We start from the raw sequence: 19,922 nt of genomic DNA on the forward strand, positions 1-19,922 counted from the left end.
CTCACAGTGGCAGACCACGTGTAATACCTGCATAGGATCGGTACATTCAAACATCACACCTGCGGGACAGGTACAGGATGGCAACAACAGCCCGAGTTGCACAATCTCTCCATCACTGCTCAGACTGTCCGCAGTAGGCTGAGAGAGGCTGGACTGAGGGCTTGTAGGCCTGTTGTTGCCGGTGATGTCTGAGGACCTGCCTTACAACGTCGCCTATGGGCACAAACTCACAGTCGCTGGACCAGAAAGGACTGGCAAAAGTGCTCTTCACTGACGAGTTGTGTTTGTCTCACCAAGGGTGATGGTTGGATTCATGTTTATCGTCGAAGGAATGAGCGTTACACGCAGGCCTGTACTCTGGATGCCTGATCGATTTGGAGGTGGATCGTCCGTCACGGTCTAGGGTGGTGTGTCACAGCATCATCGGACTGAGCTTGTTGTCATTGCAGGCAATCTCAACGCTTTGCGTTACAGGGAAGACATCCTCCTGCCTCATGTGGTACCCTTCCTGCGGGCTCATCCTGACATGACCCTCCAGCATGACAATGCCACCAGCCATACTTCTCGTTCTGTGCGTGATTTCCTGCAAGACAGGAATGTCAGTGTTCTGCCATGGCCAGCGAAGAGCCCGGATCTCAATCCCATTGAGCATGTCTGGGACCTGTTGGATCGGAGGGTGAGGGCTAGGGCCATTCCCCGCAGAAATGTACGGGAACTTGCAGGTGCCATGGTGGAAGAGTGGGGTAACATCTCACAGCAAGAACTGGCAAATCTGGTGCAGTCCATGAGGAGATGCACTGCAGTACTTAATGCAGCTGGTGGCCACACCAGATACTGATTGTTACTTTTGATTTTGACCCCCTCTTTGTTCAGGGACACATTATTCAATTTCTGTTAGTCACATGTCTGTGGAACTTGTTCAGTTTACGTCTCAGTTGTTGAATCTTGCTATGTTCATACAAATATTTACACATGTTATGTTTGCTGAAAATAAACACAGTTGACAGTGAGGACGTTTCTTTTTTTGCTGAGTTTATTTGATATGTTTAAGATTTTTTTGGTTACTACATGATTCCATATGTGTTACTTCATAGTTTTGATGTCTTCAGTATTATTCTACAATGTAGAAAAAATGAAAAATTTTAGGAAAACCATTGAATGAGTAGATGTAGCATCATGGCGCCGGGGATGATGGCTGACGTTTTACGTGCTCCTAACCAACTGTTTTTTTGTTCGTTGTTTTGCGTTGTTTGTAAGTTCTTTTTTTACTTATTCTTTACATAATATTGCTGCTACCGTCTCTTATGACCGAAAATAACTTCTGGATATCAAAACAGCGATTACTCACCACGAACTGGCAGAAGCTTTTTTCTCTCACTTTAACGAGTTTGACGAGCCGGAAGTGAAGGACATACTGCTTTCCTGGGAACAGGCCCAAATCCCTGTCATTTGCGTGAAGAGAAAACGGAGAAAAAGAGAATGGAGGTCGGGCTGCCTTCTGAGAATTAGTAGGCGATCGAATAAACCCCACTGCCTTCGGTTGTACTAGCTGACATGCAATAAAAATTGACAACCTACGAAGAAGATTAAACTACCAACGGGACATTCAAAACTGTAAAATCTTATGCTTCACGGAGTCGTGGCTGAACGACGACATTATCAACATACAGCTGGCTGGTTGTACGCTGTATCAGCAGGATAGAACAGTGGCGTCTGGTAAGACAAGGGGTGCGGACTATGTATATTTGTAAACAACAGCTGGTGCACGATATCTAAGGATGTCTCGAGCTATTTCTTGCCTGAGGTAGAGTATCTCATGTCAAGTTTTAGACCACACAATCTACCTAGAGTTTATCTGTATTTTTCGTAGCGGTCTACATACCACCACAGACCGATGCTAGCACTAAGACCGCACTCACTGAGCTGTATTCCACCTTAAGCCAAACAGGAAATTGCTCATCCAGGAGGCGGCGCTCCTAGTGGGCTGGGACTTTAATGCAGGGAAACAAATCCGTTTTACCAAATTTCTATCAACATGTTAAATGTGCAACCAGAGGGAGAAAATAAAAAATAAAATAAAAATTTGATGCATACAAAGCTCTCCCTCACCCTCCATTTGGCAAATTTGACCATAGTTCTATCCTCCTGATTCCTGCTTACAAGCAAAAATTAAAGCAGGAAGCACCAGGGATGCTAAATTTGACCATGCTAAGCTAAAGGACTGTTTTGCTAGCTCAGACTGGAATATGTTCCGGGACTCCTCCGATGGCATTGAGTACACAACATCAGTCATTGGCTTCATCAATAAGTGCATCGATGACGTCATCCAAACAGTGACCGTACGTACATACCCCAACCAGAAGCCATGGATAACAGGCAACATCCGCACTGAGCTAAAAGCTAGAGCTGCCACTTTCAAGGAGCGGAACTCTAACCCAGAAGCTTATAAGAAATCCTGCTATGCCCTCCATCAAACAGGCAAAGCATCAATACAGGACTAAGATCGAATCGTACTACACCGGCTCCGAAGCTCGTCGGATTTGGCAGGGCTTGCAAACCATTAGACTACAAAAGGGAAGCACAGCCGAGAGCTGCCCAGTGACACGACAAGCTAATCTACTTCTATGCTCGCTACGAGGCAAATAACACTGAAACATGCATGAGAGCATCAGCTGTTCCAGATGACTGTGTGATCACGCTCTCCACAGCCGATGTGAGTAAGACCTTTAAACAGGTCAACATTCACAAGGCCAGACGGATTAACAGGACGTGTACTGTGAGCATGCACTGAGCAATTGGCAAGTGTCATCACTGACATTTTCAACATCTCCCTGTCCGTGTCTGTAATACCAACATGTTTTATGCAGACCACCATAGTGGGCTGGTCATGGCTCACAACACCATTATCCCAGAAACCCTAGGCTTGCTCCAATTTGCATACCGCCCTTACAGATCCACAGATGACGCAATCTCTATTGCACTCCACACTGCCCTTTCCCACCAAGACAAAAGGGACACCTATGTGAGAATGCTATTCATTGACTACAGCTCAGCATTCAACACCAAAGTGTCCTCAAAGCTCATCAATAAGCTAAGGACCCTGGGACTAAACACCTCCCTCTGCAACTGGATCCTGGACTTCCTGACTGGCCACCCTCAGGTGGTAAGGGTAGGTAACAACACATCCGCCACGCTGATCTTCAACACGGGGGCCCCTCAGGGGTGCATGCTCAGTGTCCTCCTGTACACCCTGTTCACTCATGACTGCACAGCCAGGCACGACTCCAACACCATCATTAAGTTTGCAGATGACAACAGTGGTAGGCCTGATCACCGACAACAACGAGACCGCCTATAGGGAGGTCAGAGACCTGGCCGTGCGGTGCCAGTACAACAACAACAACCTCTCCCTCAACGTGATCAAGACAAAGGAATTGATTGTGGACTACAGGAAAAGGAGGACCGAGCACACTCCCATTAACATCAACAAGGCTGTAGAGGAGCAGATTGAGAGCATCAAGTTCCTTGGTGTCCACATCACCAAGACAGTCGTGAAGAGGGCACGACAAAACCTATTCCCCCTCAGGAGACTGAAAAGATTTGGCATGGGTCCTCAGATCCATCGAGAGCATCCTGACTGGTTGCATCAGTGTCTGGTATTGCAACTGCTCAGCCTCCGACGGCAAGGCACTACAGAGGGTAGTGCGTACGGCCCAGTACATCACTGGGGCCAAGCTTCCTGCCATCCAGGACCTCTATACACCAGGCGGTGTCAGAGGAAGGCCCTAAAAATTGTCAAAGACTCCAGCCCCCCAGTCAGACTGTTCTCTCTGCTACCGCACTGCAAGCAGTAGTGGAGCGCCAAATCTAGGTCCAAGAGGCTTCTAAACAGATTCTACCCCCAAGACATAAGATTAATTGTTCAGCAATCAAAATGGTCAATGGGCAGTCAATACCAGACTATTTGATTTGCCTACCCACCCCCTCTTTTACACCGCTGCTACTCTCTTATTATCTATGCATAGTCTACCTACATGTACATATTACCTCAATTACCTTAACTAACCGGTGCCCCTGCACATTGACTCTGTACACAGGGGGTACCGGTACAGTCTCGCTATTGTTATTTAAATGCTGTTCTTTAATGACTTATTCATTTTTTTTAACTGTATTGTTGGTTAGGGGCTTGTAAGTAAGAAATTCACTGTTGTATTCGGCGCATGTGACTAATACAATTTTGATTTGTGCCCAAACTTTTGACTGGTACTGTATATTGTTACACTTTTATAGGAGTGGTGCTAAAACTCTGTATTTTTTGTACACGGTAGGTACATTCATATCTACGGTCTCATTACAGTGTAAGCACAGTGAAGTATAGCAAAGATACAACTACCTCTGTTTTTATATAATAACACATTTTACTTTTTACTAGCCTCTGCTCTCTGCTCTCAGGTGTGCACTGTCTGGGTCAGCTGTCCTGTGCTCCCTGATGAACAGCACAGAGAAACAGAGTAGAGAAAGCTGGAGAACAGAGAAGTGTGTGTATGCGTGTTCATGCGTGTGGCTCTATGCATGTGCGCGAGTGTGTGTGTGTGTTGAGGGGGCCCATGAAGCCTGCCCTTCAGTCACTTGACAATAAAGCCAGGCTGCATTATCATATCTATCAGCTGCCGTTAAAGAGATTGCAGCTTTGTCAGAGCCGCGCTTGCCGAAGGGAGACAGAGGGACCATCTCAAATCCAATCAGCTCTCTGGGAAATGAAATAAGACGCGTGTTATAGTTTGTTACTGAAAAGCTGCAACTAGGTGCAAACCAGGGGATGGGGACTGGGGAGCAGGGTTATCATAACCTGACACCCTCCAAAGTTTCAAATGGCAAAGTTGATTTGTCTCAGTGAGACTGTACATGCAACACTGGAGCATGTCTGAAGGAGTCCAAGATTAGTTTAAACTAGCTAGCTATAGGTTGAAAAGCTCAGACCTTTGTCAACTGGAGATGTTCATACTGTGGATGCATTCTCTCCTTAAAAGATGCACTGTCAAACTTTTGTATAATTTCAGCCAGTCGTTTTTGAATGTAGTGCTCACAAGAATGGTACACCACCCAAACGACATCCAATCAACTTGACACAACAACTGTGGGAAGCATTGGAGTCAACATGGGCCAGCATTCCCGAGGAATTGAGGCCATTCTGAGGGCAAAAGGGGGTGCATCTCAATATGAGGAAGGTATTCCTAATGTTTTGTACACTCAGTGTGGTGCACATATCTGCACCATGTCATTGCTCTCACTCGAACTCTGCTGTGTCCAACGAGCCGTTATGCCCACCCTGCAAACTCATTGGATAACGCTGGGCAAGCCTTTTGCTAGGTGTCACTCAAATAGCAACGGGCTGAAGCTCATTGGCTGAAACTCAAATTACTAGGGGGCTGGCACACGTGGGGGAAAATGCCGCTGCACAGCTTCCAGAAAACAGTAGCTTTTAAAACTACGGATTTCGTGGCTAATTGAGGTAAAACCGTAATTCTGCTCATGAATTATATGCATGTATGAACGACATACACATTGACACATCCAGCCCAAAGCAGGAGGTTTAAAAAATAATAATTTTAAACTCACTAGGTCGCCAAAGAACCGCTCAATCTCTAAATAAATTAACTTGGCTGTGTGGAATCCCTAAGATTAGTCTGGGTGTGAGATTCATACTCCAGTTTAAGAGGGCATGCACATTCTGCCATATCCAAATGAACTGCCAGTCAAAACAATGTGGAAATGTGGGCAGCATAAACAGGCCACACACACACACACTTTCCACAGCATCAACATTCATAAGACAATTACAAAAATGAAATGCCATTGTGATAATTACTGCAATTAACTGTGCTCTGACAAAGCCTGGTGGTAACAATGTGCCTTCCGCCATTATGGGCAGAGTAAACACAGACAAGTGGTTGTAAGGGCCTGGGCATTAAATCAACAGTGATGTGGCTGGAGCCACAGAGCAGCCAGGCTAAGGAGAGGAGAGGATAGGACAGGAGAAGAGAGGAGACATGTTGACTATGGCTGCTACTACTATTATTATCAGCCTGAGCTGCTCTTAAATGGGACAAAACCTGCAAGCAAACAAAAGAAAACGTTTGGTCTTCATTACCCCACTGAAGTTTGCTATTCTCCTGGTACCAATGTGAGGCCACAAGAGAAACAGGCACTCCCTATCTCTTAAAACAGTACGCCATGTAAATCTGTTCTAGAATTCCACAGGAGCCCTCCCCTCAGATTTCACTAATAAATTCAACATCTGAAAATGGGCGAAGAGAATAAAGGAAAAATGTGTGCGCTTCTTGTTAAAGATGACAGAGGAACAGATTACTCCTTTATTTATTTAACAAGGGGAAAGCTGTGGCCAGATGATCTAGTGTCTTTCTTGGTCAGGTATAGCAGCTCTACTCTGCCTGACACAGACAGGCTGAAAGGAACCACAAAGCCCCAGGTTCCTGCCTGATACCTGCTTTTATAAAGAATAACCAGGAGATCTAGGCAAGTCTGTTTTGCTGGAGTGTTTTCTTTGCCCCTCGCAAGGAGGAATTTCAGCTGGAAGCAATTTGAGGGATGATCCGTGTACATAGTACTGTGGTGAGGTTCTCAGAGGGTGACAGAGTGGATGTCCAGTGAAAACTGGCTAAAACAATTGATTTGGCCGACCAATGTAGAGAGCTAATGACACAATCAACACCTGCACCCCTCTCGGAGCCCTGGCTTTATCTCTGCGTCCATAACAACAGATGTGGATGACTGAACCCCTCCCTCAACTCATTCAGCCCTGCGCGGCCCAACAGGAAACTGTTTGAGACAGAAGCAGGGAAGAAAACCCAGGGTGGGGGATTTGGCTGTTTAACACAAAGGAGACTGGAATGTAAGGAGTTAATCCGTTTGGGGTCTCTTCCGCAAACAAAGGACAGGCCTTCAGACAAAGGTTGAGGGAGGGGGAGTGGTTGGCTTTCCCTTACCATCTGGACCTTTTGTTTGGGGGAGGGGGTTGACGTAGGAGGGGGAGGCCCCCCAGTGAGCCTCCCCGTCCACATGCTGCAGCCCCAGACAGACACCCTTCCACTGGGTCACACCACACTGGGGCCCTGTTCAGCTAATAATCTCTCTCCTCTGCAACTGCTCACACACACACAGGGGGCTCCCTCAAACCGTGCCTCAGCAATCGGAGACTTTAAAACTTCGAGGGTTAGACAACGGGAAAGTAAACTTGTCCAAAAACTGTATGTTTGTGTATGTCAATCTGTCTGTGCTTCTGGTAGATTAAAGTGAAATCTGTCAGACGGAGGGAACACAGGCTCTCTTAAGGACCATTATGAGCTGTGTAAACATGATTCACAATTAAAACAGGTCAGCAATTCAGGGGGCAGAATGCCGCTAAAAATGCCCCTGTTCAGCGGTGGAGGGTAGAGGGGATTCTCAGGATGAAGAGCGCAGGACAGAGGGCAAACAAAAACTACCTGTGAACTCACTCCCTCTCTCCCCGTCTCGCTCTTTCCTTTATCTATTGCTCTCTCTATATTTCCCTCCATCAGCTAGAGGGGAGCCCAGGCATGGGTGTTTCCTTCTCATCCAGTGAGAAATACATGTCAGCCTGTCAGTTCAGAGGCGACTGCATCCAGGTCGTGAATACACTGAAGTATTTATTTGGTATCAAAACGTCTGACAAGTCCGCTACAAGAGGAAGAATACAACTCAAGTTGGTTCTACAAATACCATAGATAGAGACCATAATGGGTTAGGTGTTTTCAACTCCGACAAACAGAAAGTATAAAACGTATTTACAGTATCAGGTACACATGCTGTAATCATAGCTTAACTTTTAAAAGAAATACCGACCTTGTTCAAATTTGAGGTAAAAGGTATTGTTGGGTAAAATTATAAGACAGACATTTGTCATTTAGCAGACACTTATCCGGAGCGAGTTACAGTAGTAGTAAGTTAATACATTTTCTCACTGGTCCCCCGTGGGAATCGAACCAACAACCTTGGCATTGCAAGCGCCATGCTCTACCAACTGAGCCGCATGGGATCAGGACAATTGTAGTTCATCATCCAGTGAAGACTACAGTGAAGAGTACAGTGCACACAGACATCAGAAGACGTACCTGTCGTTACCAGCAATTACCTCCCCACTCCTATATCGTGTCGTGAATGGCACTGTGTGTGTGTGTGTGTGTGTGTGTGTGTGTAGACTGTGGCGTTTAAATGCGACTCTACATAGAAGACAATGTACGTACCACCACCATGAGTGTAGGAATCCAGGGGGCTCCCCCAGTGTAATGTTCTTCTCCCATCGGATCTGAGAGAGATAGAGAGAGAGATAGAGAGAGAGAGAGAGAGTTAAGACTCTGCCGCATGTGCATCCATAATGCATACACACACCACTTCACCTCAGACAGACATGCAGTAAGAATGGAGTGCAGAGAGTGTGGATCTGACACTAAAAACATCTCAGTAGCAGCTCCTCACACTTCATACACCTCTGCTCCCCATATCTGGCCACTGAGATAAGATCAACCCAGAGATAGCACTAAAAGGGCAGAGTGTGGTAGCTAGCTAACTCAAACTGCCACTGTCTGTGGCCGCTGTGTGAGCTACAGAACATTGCAGGCACTGTAGGTATCCTCGCTTGCATGCCAAACTTTCTGGGTTTCTCCTGTTATGACTAGGACCCAGGGATTTGCTGACTGACTTGACCAGGGACAATTATGTAACTATGGCCAGGACTTTTTCTTGGTCAGGTCAAATTTTATTGGTCACATACACGTGATTAGCAGATGTATAGCGAAATGCTTGTGCTTCTGGCTCCGACAGTGCAATAATATCGAAAAAGTAATAGCGAACAAATTACACAACATACACCCAATACACACAAATCGTAGTAGGAATGAGTTAAGACTATATACACAAGCGATGTCCGAGCGGAACGGACTAAGATACAGTAGAATAGTATAAAACACAGTATATACACATGAGATGAGTAATGCCAGATATGTAAACTTTAAAGTGACTAGTGTTCCATTCCTTAAAGTGATCAGTAATTCCTAGTCTATGCGTAAAGGCAGCAGCCGCTAATGTGCTAATGATGGCTATTTAACAGTCTGATGGCCTTGAGATAGAAGCTGTTTTTTAGTCTCTCGGTCCCAGCTTTGATGCACCTGTACTGACCTCGCCTTCAGGATGATAGCGGGGTGAACAGGCAGTGGCTCGGGTGGTTGATGTCCTTGATGATCTTTTTGGCCTTCCTGTGACATCAGGTGCTGTAGGTGTCCTGGAGGGCAGGTAGTTTGACCACGGTAATGTGTTGGGCAGACCGCACCACTCTCTGGAGAGCCTTGCGGTTGCGGGCGGTGCAGTTGCCGTACCAGGTGGTGATACAGCCCGACAGGATGCTTTCAATTGTGCATCTGTAAAAATTTGTGAGGGTTTTTGGTAACAAGCCAAATGTCTTTAGCCTCCTGAGGTTGAAGAGGCTCTGTTGCGCCTCCTTCACTACACTGTGTGTGGGTTGTCCATTTCAGTGATGTCTACACCAGGAACTTGAATCTTTCCACCTTCTCCACTGCGGTCCAGTCGATGTAGATAGGGGGATGTACCCTCTGCTGTTTCCTGAAGTCCACGATCATCTCCTTTGTTTTGTTGAGTGAGGTTGTTTTCCAGGCACCACACCTCTTCCCTGAAGGCTGTCTCGTCATCGTTGGTAATCAAGCCTACTACTGTCGTGTCGTCTGCAAACTTGATTGAGTTGGAGGCGTGCTTGGCCACGTAGTCATGGGTGAACAGGGAGTACAGGAGGTGGCTGAGCACGCACCCTTGTGGGGCACCAGTGTTGAGGATCAGTGGAGTGGAGGTGATGTTTCCTGCCTTCATCACCTGGGGGCGGCCCGTCAGGAAGTCCAGGACCCAGTTGCACAGGGCGGGGTTCAGACCCAGGGCCTCGAGCTTAATGATGAGCATGGAGGGTACTATAGTGTTGAATGCTAAGCTATAGTCAATAAACAGCATTCTTACATATGTATTCCTCTTGTCCAGATGGAATATGGCAGTGGGCAGAGTGATGGCGATTGCATCGTCTGTGGACCTATTGGGGCGGTAAGCAAATTGAAGTGGGTCTAGGGTGGCAGGTAAGGTAGAGGTGATATGATCCTTGACTAGTCTCTCAAAGCTACGGGGCGATAGTCATTTAGTTCAGTTACCTTTGCAGGAACAATGGTGGACATCTTGAAGTATGTGGGGACAGCAGACTGGAATATGTCCGTAAACACTCCAACCAGATGGTCTGCGCATGCTCTGAGGACGCGGCTAGGGATGCCGTCTGGACCGGCAGCTCTGAGGGTTAACACGTTTAAATGTTTTACTCAAGTCGGCCACGGAGAAGGAGAGCCCACAGTCCTTGGTAGTGGGCTGCGTCGGTGGCAATGTGTTATCCTCAAAGCATCCAAAGAATGTGTTTAGCCTGTCCGGAAGCAAGACGGTCTCGGCTACGTGGCTGGTTTTCCTTTTGTAGTCCGGGATTTTCTGTAGTCCTTGCCACATACGTCTCGTGTCTGAGCTATTGAAATGCGACTTCACTTTCTCTATACTGATGTTTAGCTTGTTTGATTGCCTTGGAGTGAATAACTACACTGTTTATATTCTGCCATATTACCAGCCGCCTTGCTATTGTTAAATGTGGTGGTTTGTGCTTTCAGTTTCGCACGAATGCTACCATCTATCCACGGTTTCTGGTTAGGGTAGATTTTTATATAGTCACAGTGGGTACTACATCTCCTATATACTTCCTTATGAACTCAGTCACCGTATTCGTATATGCGTCTAGATTATTTTTTGCACGCTACCTGGACCATATCCAGTCCACCTGATCAAAACAATCCTGAAACGTGGATTCCGATTGGTCAGACCAGCTGTGAATAGTACAGAGCACGGGCACTTCCTGTTTAAGTTTCTGCCTATAGCACAGGAGGAGCAAGATGGAGTTGTGGTCAGATTTGCCAAAAGGAGGGCGGGGGAGGGCCTTGTTAGCATCCCGGAAGTTTGAATAGCAATAGTCGAGAGTCTTAGTAGCGCGAGTAGGACAGTCAATATGTTGATAGAATTTTGGCAGCCTAGTCCTCAGATTTGATTTGTTAAAATCCCCAGCTACAATAAAATGCAGCCTCAGTTTGCATAGTCCAGTGAAATTCTTTGAGGGCCATCGAGTTTTCGGCTTGAGGTGGGATGTAAACGGCCATGGCGATGACGGAGGAGAACTCTTGGGAAATAATACGGTCAGCATTTAATTGGGAGGTATTCTAGGTCGGGTGAACAAAATTACTTCAGTTCCTGTAAGTTCCTAGAATTACACCATGAGCCTTGAAACGTGGCATGTAATAGAGGCCAAAGGCAATGCAATGTAGTTGTAAGGCACGTGGCTGGTGATCAGGACTATATTGTTGGTGTGACTGTTGCCAGTTTTATAGGCTCTCCTACACACAGCTGATGGATGAGACTAACTTACGTGTGGGCCAGTGGAGGCTGTTCAAGGGTTCTGCTGTGCATGGGAGCAGGGAGTGACTGTTCCGAGGAGATGGGCGAGTGTGCAGGGGTAGGACGAGGGGTTAATTGAGAGGCAGGAGAGAGGCCAGGTGATAGCTCTCTCATTAGGTGGCATCGAGCAGGTGTGTTTTGCTTCAGCGTATCTGGAGGGACTAAATTCCCTTATCTGTTCAGGTGGGAGACAGGAGGGCTGGAAAGGGCCAAACATGCTTTGGAGAGGTCCTGAGATTTTAGCATAGTAATTATATTGGCGTGATGTGGCTGACTGTAGAACTGTTGACATTTATATGTGATGAAAAGAGACGTGAACAGAGAAACTTTTAAGACCTTTGTGGCTAAAGTTATGAGTATTGTTGAGAGTATGGGAGCTATAAAGGCATTTTGAATATTGCGTACTTACTTACTCTATCATAAAATATGAAGGGCAAGATGAGAGTACCAGAAAGCAGGAACAAATGGTTTGAAAACATCACTGATAAGTATCTCTGCATTATACGGTGTATGTGATTTCATATATTTAAAACAACTAAAGTACAAGCAAATTACCTGGAAAAAGGCCTCTGCATGCCTCATGGAAATAGACTGTGATCCATAACTTAACCCCTATCCAGCAGCACACCAATAACACTCCATCTCAGGGAGGAGATTCGCCCAGGAGGGTTCTGCAATCAGCAAGCCTCACTACTTAATCTCTCCGAGCTGGTCCCAGATCTGTGCTTAATATTTTAGTCCAGTTCTGTGCCTTGGTGGCAGTTAGTCGAACACAGCTGCCTGCACTGAGCCGTTTAGGGCAGAGAGAGGGAAAGCTTTTGGGCAGGTTAGGTGATTGATGTATTGATTTATCAGCATTGTAATAGACTAGGTTACTGTTTGACTTTGTTGTGTCAACCTGGACAGGTTGTGGCTTGATTTAGCCTCGCAAACACACCTTGAGATACAATGTCTAATGTTTATATTCTATAGCCTGATATCCGCCGTTTTAAATTATAATTTCCATGTGTGACATTAGCTCAGTCACATTAAAGTCTGCTCTCTCATTACAGGTTATATTTTGATAACACATACAGTGCATTCGGAAAGTATTCAGACCCCTGGACTTTTTCCACTTTGTTACATTACAGCCTTATTCTAAAATGGATTAAATAAAAATCTACACACAATACCCCATAATGACAAAGCAAAAAGTGTTTAGAAAATTTAGAAAATTTATATTTTAAAACCAAAAAAATGTATACCTTATTTACATAAGTATTCAGACCCTTTGCTATGAGACTCGAAATTGAGCTCAGATTGATCATCACTGAGATATTTCTACAACTTGGAGTCCACCTGTGGTAAATTCAATTGATTGGACACAAGGTCCCACATTTGACAGTGCATGTTTTATTTTATTTTTATTTATTTTTATTTAACCTTTATTTAACCAGGTAGGCAAATTGAGAACACGTTCTCATTTACAATTGCGACCTGGCCAAGATAAAGCAAAGCAGTTCGACACATACAACAACACATAGTTACACATGGAGTAAAACAAACATATAGTCAATAATACAGTGAAAAAAAAATAAAAAAAAATAAGTCTATATACAATGTGAGCAAGTGAGGTGAGATAAGGGAGGTGAAGGCAAACAAATATATGTATAAATAAATAAAAATATAAAAGGCCATGGAGGCGAAGTGAGTACAACACAGCAAGTAAGATAAAAACTAAAAAAAATTTAAAAATAAAAATAATAAATAAAAATAAAAATAAAAATAAAACAATGGAATGGTTGGTTTGCAGTGGAAGAAAGTGCAAAGTAGAGACAGAAATAATGGGGTGCAAAGGAGCAAAATAAATTAATAAATAAATACAGTAGGTAAAGAGGTAGTTGTTTGGGCTAAATTGTAGATGGGTTATGTACAGGTGCAGTAATCTATGAGCTGCTCTGACAGCTGGTGCTTAAAGCTAGTGAGGGAGATAGGTGTTTCCAGTTTCAGAGATTTTTGTAGTTCGTTCCAGTCATTGGCAGCAGAGAACTGGAAGGAGAGGCGTCCAAAGGAAGAATTGGTTTTGGGGGTGACTAGAGAGATATACCTGCTGGAGCGCGTGCTACAGGTAGGTGCTGCTATGGTGACCAGCGAGCTGAGATAAGGGGGGACTTTACCTAGCAGGGTCTTGTAGATGACCTGGAACCAGTGGGTTTGGCGACGAGTATGAAGCGAGGGCCAGCCAACGAGAGTGTACAGGTCGCAGTGGTGGGTAGTATATGGGGCTTTGGTGACAAAACGGATGGCACTGTGATAGACTGCATCCAATTTATTGAGTAGGGTTTTGGAGGCTATTTTGTAAATGACATCACCGAAGTCGAGGATTGGTAGGATGGTCAGTTTTACAAGGGTATGTTTGGCAGCATGAGTAAAGGATGCTTTGTTGCGGAATAGGAAGCCAATTCTAGATTTGACTTTGGATTGGAGATGTTTGATGTGAGTCTGGAAGGAGAGTTTACAGTCTAACCAGACACCTAGGTATTTGTAGGTGTTCACATATTCTAAGTCAGAGCCGTCCAAAGTAGTGATGTTGGACAGGCGGGCAGGAGCAGGCAGTGATCGGTTGAAGAGCATGCATTTGGTTTTACTTGTATTTAAGAGCAGTTGGAGGCCACGGAAGGAGAGTTGTATGGCATTGAAGCTCGCCTGGAGGGTTGTTAACACAGTGTCAAAAGAAGGGCCAGAAGTATACAGAATAGTGTCGTCTGCGTAGAGGTGGATCAGAGAATCACCAGCAGCAAGAGCGACATCATTGATGTAAACAGAGAAGAGAGTCGGTCCAAGAATTGAACCCTGTGGCACCCCCATAGAGACTGCCAGAGGCCCGGACAACAGACCCTCCGATTTGACACACTGAACTCGATCAGAGAAGTAGTTGGTGAACCAGGCGAGGCAATCATTAGAGAAACCAAGGCTGTCGAGTCTGCCAATGAGGATGTGGTGATTGACAGAGTCAAAGGCCTTGGCCAGGTCAATGAATACGGCTGCACAGTATTGTTTCCTATCGATGGCGGTTACGATATCGTTTATGACCTTGAGCGTGGCTGAGGTGCACCCATGACCAGCTCTGAAACCAGATTGCATTGCGGAGAAGGTGTGGTGGGATTCGAAATGGTCGGTAATCTGTTTGTTGACTTGGCTTTCGAAGACCTTAGAAAGGCAGGGTAGGATAGATATAGGTCTGTAGCAGTTAGGGTCAAGGGTGTCCCCCCCTTTGAAGAGGGGGATAACCGCAGCTGCTTTCCAATCTTTGGGGATCTCAGACGACACGAAAGAGAGGTTGAAGAGGCTAGTAATAGGGGTGGCAACAATTTCAGCAGATAGTTTTAGAAAGAAAGGGTCCAGATTATCTAGCCCGGCTGATTTGTAAGGGTCCAGATTTTGCAGCTCATTTAGAACATCAGCTGACTGTATTTGGGAGAAAGAGAAATGGGGAAGGCTTGGGCGAGTAGCAGAGGGGAGGGCAGTGCTGTTGTCCGGGGTAGGGGCAGCCAGGTGGAAGGCATGGCCAGCCGTAGAAAAATGCTTATTGAAATTCTCAATTATAGTGGATTTGTCGGTGGTGACAGTGTTTCCTATCTTCAGAGCGGTTGGAAGCTGGGAGGAGGTGTTCTTATTCTCCATGGACTTTACGGTGTCCCAGAACTTTTTTGAATTTGTGTTGCAGGAAGCAAATTTCTGCTTGAAAAAGCTAGCCTTGGCTGTTCTAACTGCCTGTGTATATTGGTTTCTGGCTTCCCTGAAAAGTTGCATATCACGGGGGCTGTTCGATGCTAATGCAGAACGCCATAGGATGTTTTTCTGTTGGTTAAGGGCAGTCAGGTCAGGAGAGAACCAAGGGCTATATCTGTTCCTGGTTCTAAATTTCTTGAATGGGGCATGCTTATTCAAGATGGTGAGGAAGGCATTTTTAAAAAATGACCAGGCATCCTCTACTGACGGGATGAGATCAATATCCTTCCAGGATACCCCGGCCAGGTCGATTAGAAAGGCCTGCTCGCTGAAGTGTTTCAGGGAGCGTTTGACAGTGATGAGTGGAGGTCGTTTGACCGCTGACCCATTACGGATGCAGGCAATGAGGCAGTGATCGCTGAGATCTTGGTTGAAAACAGCAGAGGTGTATTTGGAGGGCAAGTTTGTTAGGATGATATCTATGAGGGTACCCGTGTTTACGGAATTGGGGTGGTACCTGGTAGGTTCATTTATAATTTGTGTGAGATTGAGGGCATCAAGCTTAGATTGTAGGGTGGCTGGGGTGTTGAGCATGTTCAAATTTAGGTCGCCTAGCAGCACGAGCTCTGAAGATAGATGGGGGGCAATCAGTTCACATATAGTGTCCAGAGCACAGCTGGGGGCAGAGGGTGGTCTATAGCAGGCGGCAACGGTGAGAGACTTGTTTTTAGAGAGGTGGATTTTTAAAAGTAGAAGTTCAAATTGTTTGGGAACAGACCTGGATAGTATAACAGAACTCTGCAGGCAGTCTTTGCAGTAGATTGCAACACCGCCCCCTTTGGCCGTTCTATCTTGTCTGAAAATCTTGTAATTGGGGATGAAAATGTCTGAATTTTTGGTGGTCTTTCTAAGCCAGGATTCAGACACGGCTAAAACATCCGGGTTGGCAGAGTGTGCTAAAGCAGTGAACAAAACAAACTTAGGGAGGAGGCTTCTAATGTTAACATGCATGAAGCCAAGGCTATTACGGTTACAGAAGTCATCAAAAGAGAGCGCCTGGGGAATAGGAGTGGAGCCAGGTACTGCAGGGCCTGGATTCACCTCTACATCACCAGAGGAACAGAGGAGGAGTAGGATAAGGGTACGGCTAAAAGCTATGAGAATTGGTCGCCTAGAGCTACTAGAGCAGAGAGTAAAAGGAGGTTTCTGGGGGCGATAAAATAGTTTAAAGGAATAATGTACAAACAAAGGTATGGTAGGATGTGAATACAGTGGAGGTAAACCTAGGTATTGAGTGATGATGAGAGAGATATTGTCTCTAGAAACATCATTGAAACCAGGTGATGTCATCGCATATGTGGGTGGTGGAACTGAGAGGTTGGATATGGTATAGAGAGCAGGGCTAGAATCTCTACAGTGAAATAAGCCAATAAACACTAACCAGAACAGCAATGGACAAGGCATATTTACATTAAGGAGAGGCATGCTAATCGAGTGATCAATAAGGGTCCAGTGAGTAGAGGTTGGTTGGGGTCGTGGCGATCCAGACAGCTGGCCGGGTATATGGCTATCGGTAGCAGCATAGGATGGAGGTCTGTTTGTAGATACCTCGTGCGTTTCCGTCGGTAGGTTAGTGGGGTTCCGTGTAGTGGGGTTCCGTGTGGTAGAGGGGATCAATCCAAATTGGCAAAATAGATATAGTGACCCAAGGAAAAAATAAAATAAATAAATAATAATAATAATAATAGTTGTCCAATATACTTGTTCAAATAGCAGCCGATAAGACAGCTAACGATTAGCGGGCCTCAGATGAGCGTTCAGGTAACGTCGGGACGGAGGTGCCAGTTGGATAAATCCCTCGGGCAGATAACGTCGGCAGTCAGTCGCGGCAGTCAGTCGTGAAGGCCCGGTGGGGTTCCGTATCTGCAGCAGCAACAAAAGAAACGGGTCCGGATGGTGATGGAACTCCTCAGCTGGCTAGCTCCAGAATGATTAGGGTCGACGTAAGCCAATAGTCACACGGTTTGCAGCTAGCTAGCTGCGAAATCAAGGTACAAGTGTCCAGAGCCTGCGGCTGGAATCCGGGGAAACTGAGAGAAAAAAAGAGTCCCGGAATGCTCCGGTCCGAGTCGCGTTGCACAAAAGTGCCGGTAGATTATCGAGCTAAAGGAATAGCTGATGACCACTAAACGTGGGCAGCTGAAACACCAACGCTAGCCAGCAAACCGGCTAATTTCGGGGCAGCTACAGATTAGCTTCTGGCTAGCTATCGGAGTAGCTTCTGGTTAAGCTTTCAGGCTAGCTTCTGAATTAGCCCCTGGCTAGCTTCCACGATGGATTTTCAGATTGAGGTAAGTAATACTTTTTGTAATTGGTGAAGCGGGTTGCAGGAAAGCTTTTGCAGGAAAGCTTTTGTAGTTGAGTTCTTGGATAATAAAATAGATAAAAGATATGCGAAGAAAGGTGTAAATATATATATATACAGGACACGAACAATACGGAACAGAAAAAGACGTCTGAACTGCTAAGCCACCTGCTAAGCCAGAGCATAAACCAAGCCATGAGGTCGAAGGAAGTCTGTAGAGCTTCGAGACAGGATTGTGTCGAGTTACAGATCTGGGGAAGGTTACCAAACAATGTCTGTAGCATTGAAGGTCCAAGAACAAAGTTGTCTCCATTATTCTTAAATGGAAGAAATTTGGACCCACCAAGACTCTTCCTAGAGCTGGCAGCACTGCCAAACTGAGCAATCGGGGGAGAAGTGCCTTGGTCAGGGAGGTGGTGACCCAATGGTCACTGACAGAGCTCCTCTGTGGAGATGGGAGAACCTTCCAGAAGGACCACCATCTCTGCAGCACATGGTAGAGTGGCCAGACGGAAGCCACTCCTCAGTAAAAAGGCACATGACAGACAGCTTGGATTTGCCAAAAGGCACCTAAAGGACTCTGACCATCAGAAATAAGATTCTCTGGTCTGATGAAACCAAGATTTAACTCTTTGGCCTGAATGTCAAGCATCACATCTGAAAGAAACCTGGCACCATCCCTACGGTGAAGCATGGTGGTGGCAGCATCATGCTGTGGGGATATTTTTCAGCGGCAGGGATTGGGAGACCAATCAGGATCAAGGGAAAGATGAAAGGAGCAAAGTACAGAGAGATCCTTGATGAAAACCTGCTCCAGAGCTAAGAACCTCAGACTGGGGCAAAGGTTCACTTTCCAACAGGACAACGACCCTAAGCACACAGCCAAGACAAGGCAGGAGTGGCTTCAGGACAACTCTGAATGTCCTTGAGTGGACCAGCCAGAGCCCAGACTTTTCTAGAGACCTGAAAATAGCGGAGGTAAGGGTCTGAATACTTATGTCAATTCTAAAAACCTGTTTTTGCTTTGCCATTATGGGGTATTGTGTGTAGATTGATGAGGATAAGGCTGTAACGTAACAAAATGTTAATGGGTCTGAATCAGATGCACTGTAAATGGCAGGGAACATATGGAATGTGTGTGATTCATTGAGAAAGATAAAGAGCAACATCTTAGTTTAAGACTGAGGAGAAAATACATATAGCCTGTGTATAATAGTATGCTGTAAATTCCAGGTCATGACTGTATCTCTAAGGAAATTAGGCTGCTTTAGAAAACCGCCATCTAACGTTCCTTTTCCTGTGTGGTTGATAAGGGACACCCAGCTGAGGCAAAAATAAATAAAATGCGCCTGTATCTTTCAAAACATAACATACGTAGGTCTGGGCCATGCGTCAGACATTTTTGAACGCAGTGACACAGGTACAGTCATGAACAGTGGTGAAACATCAACGCTGTAATACATGATAACAGCTGAACAGATTATAATACAGGAGGGGAAATGCTGTGATGTAAGCTGGGTGAATCACACCACTGAAATAGTTCTGTGCTTGAACACGGGCCAGAGTTTATTTTATATGAAATAAATCATGAGAAAAATCACAACCTTTCATTGCACTTGAAAAAGATCACTTTAGCAGGTCCAGGGGTTAAGAACATTATTAACCAATTGTACACATTCATCCAACTAAATGAACATATTAAATCTGACTTCTAACACATGGGAGTGTTAAAGAGCAGTTATGAACCAAATGAGCATATACACCACTCCAAAGGTGTGAGTAGAGCTCTCACTGCTGGTTAAATGAATGATAAATAATCTAGGAGTTAAATAGACTAGTATGAGCATCCAGGGTATCACTGAGAGAGGATATTGGAGTTTAACCCAACTTTTTCAGAAGGCAACTTTTTCAGAGGGCACACAGAGCAGTATAAGTAGGGCCAGGAATTTGTCCTGAAGAAGTAACCTCTCATGGCCCTAGTTATGGCTTCCTGCACCAGTTAAGTGGTCACAGAACCTCCTGACCCTAGGGAAAGGGCACAGCTGATACATAATAGAAATAATATTTGTCTTTACCATATAGTCCTCCATTATTTGCGTGCCAGTAAAGTTCTTCCACAGCCATAATGGTACAATATTTAGTGAGCAGCATAAAAGGGGTCTACACACATTAAAGAGACAGTAGATACGGAGCATAGCGCAGTAGTTGCAATGTCGTTTTTCCCGTCACAAAAAGGGCGGGAGCATTCGACACACTTTTGTGCAACTTGAAA

The 19,922-nt window shown here is 45.4% G+C and overlaps 1 protein-coding gene across 1 annotated transcript in view; it reads right to left on the bottom strand.

Moving 5' to 3' along the window:
• The window catches only part of LOC139541030 (single-stranded DNA-binding protein 3), a 97,610-nt gene that overhangs the window by 68,641 nt on the left and 9,047 nt on the right, over positions 1-19,922 (bottom strand). The window contains exon 3 of the mRNA XM_071345185.1: positions 8,286-8,347. Coding sequence (XP_071201286.1) covers positions 8,286-8,347 — 62 coding nt within the window. The remainder of the gene's footprint in view (positions 1-8,285; positions 8,348-19,922) is intronic.

The sequence above is a fragment of the Salvelinus alpinus genome, chromosome 16 (genome assembly GCF_045679555.1).
Source record: "Salvelinus alpinus chromosome 16, SLU_Salpinus.1, whole genome shotgun sequence".
Classification (NCBI taxonomy): Eukaryota; Metazoa; Chordata; class Actinopteri; order Salmoniformes; family Salmonidae; genus Salvelinus; species Salvelinus alpinus.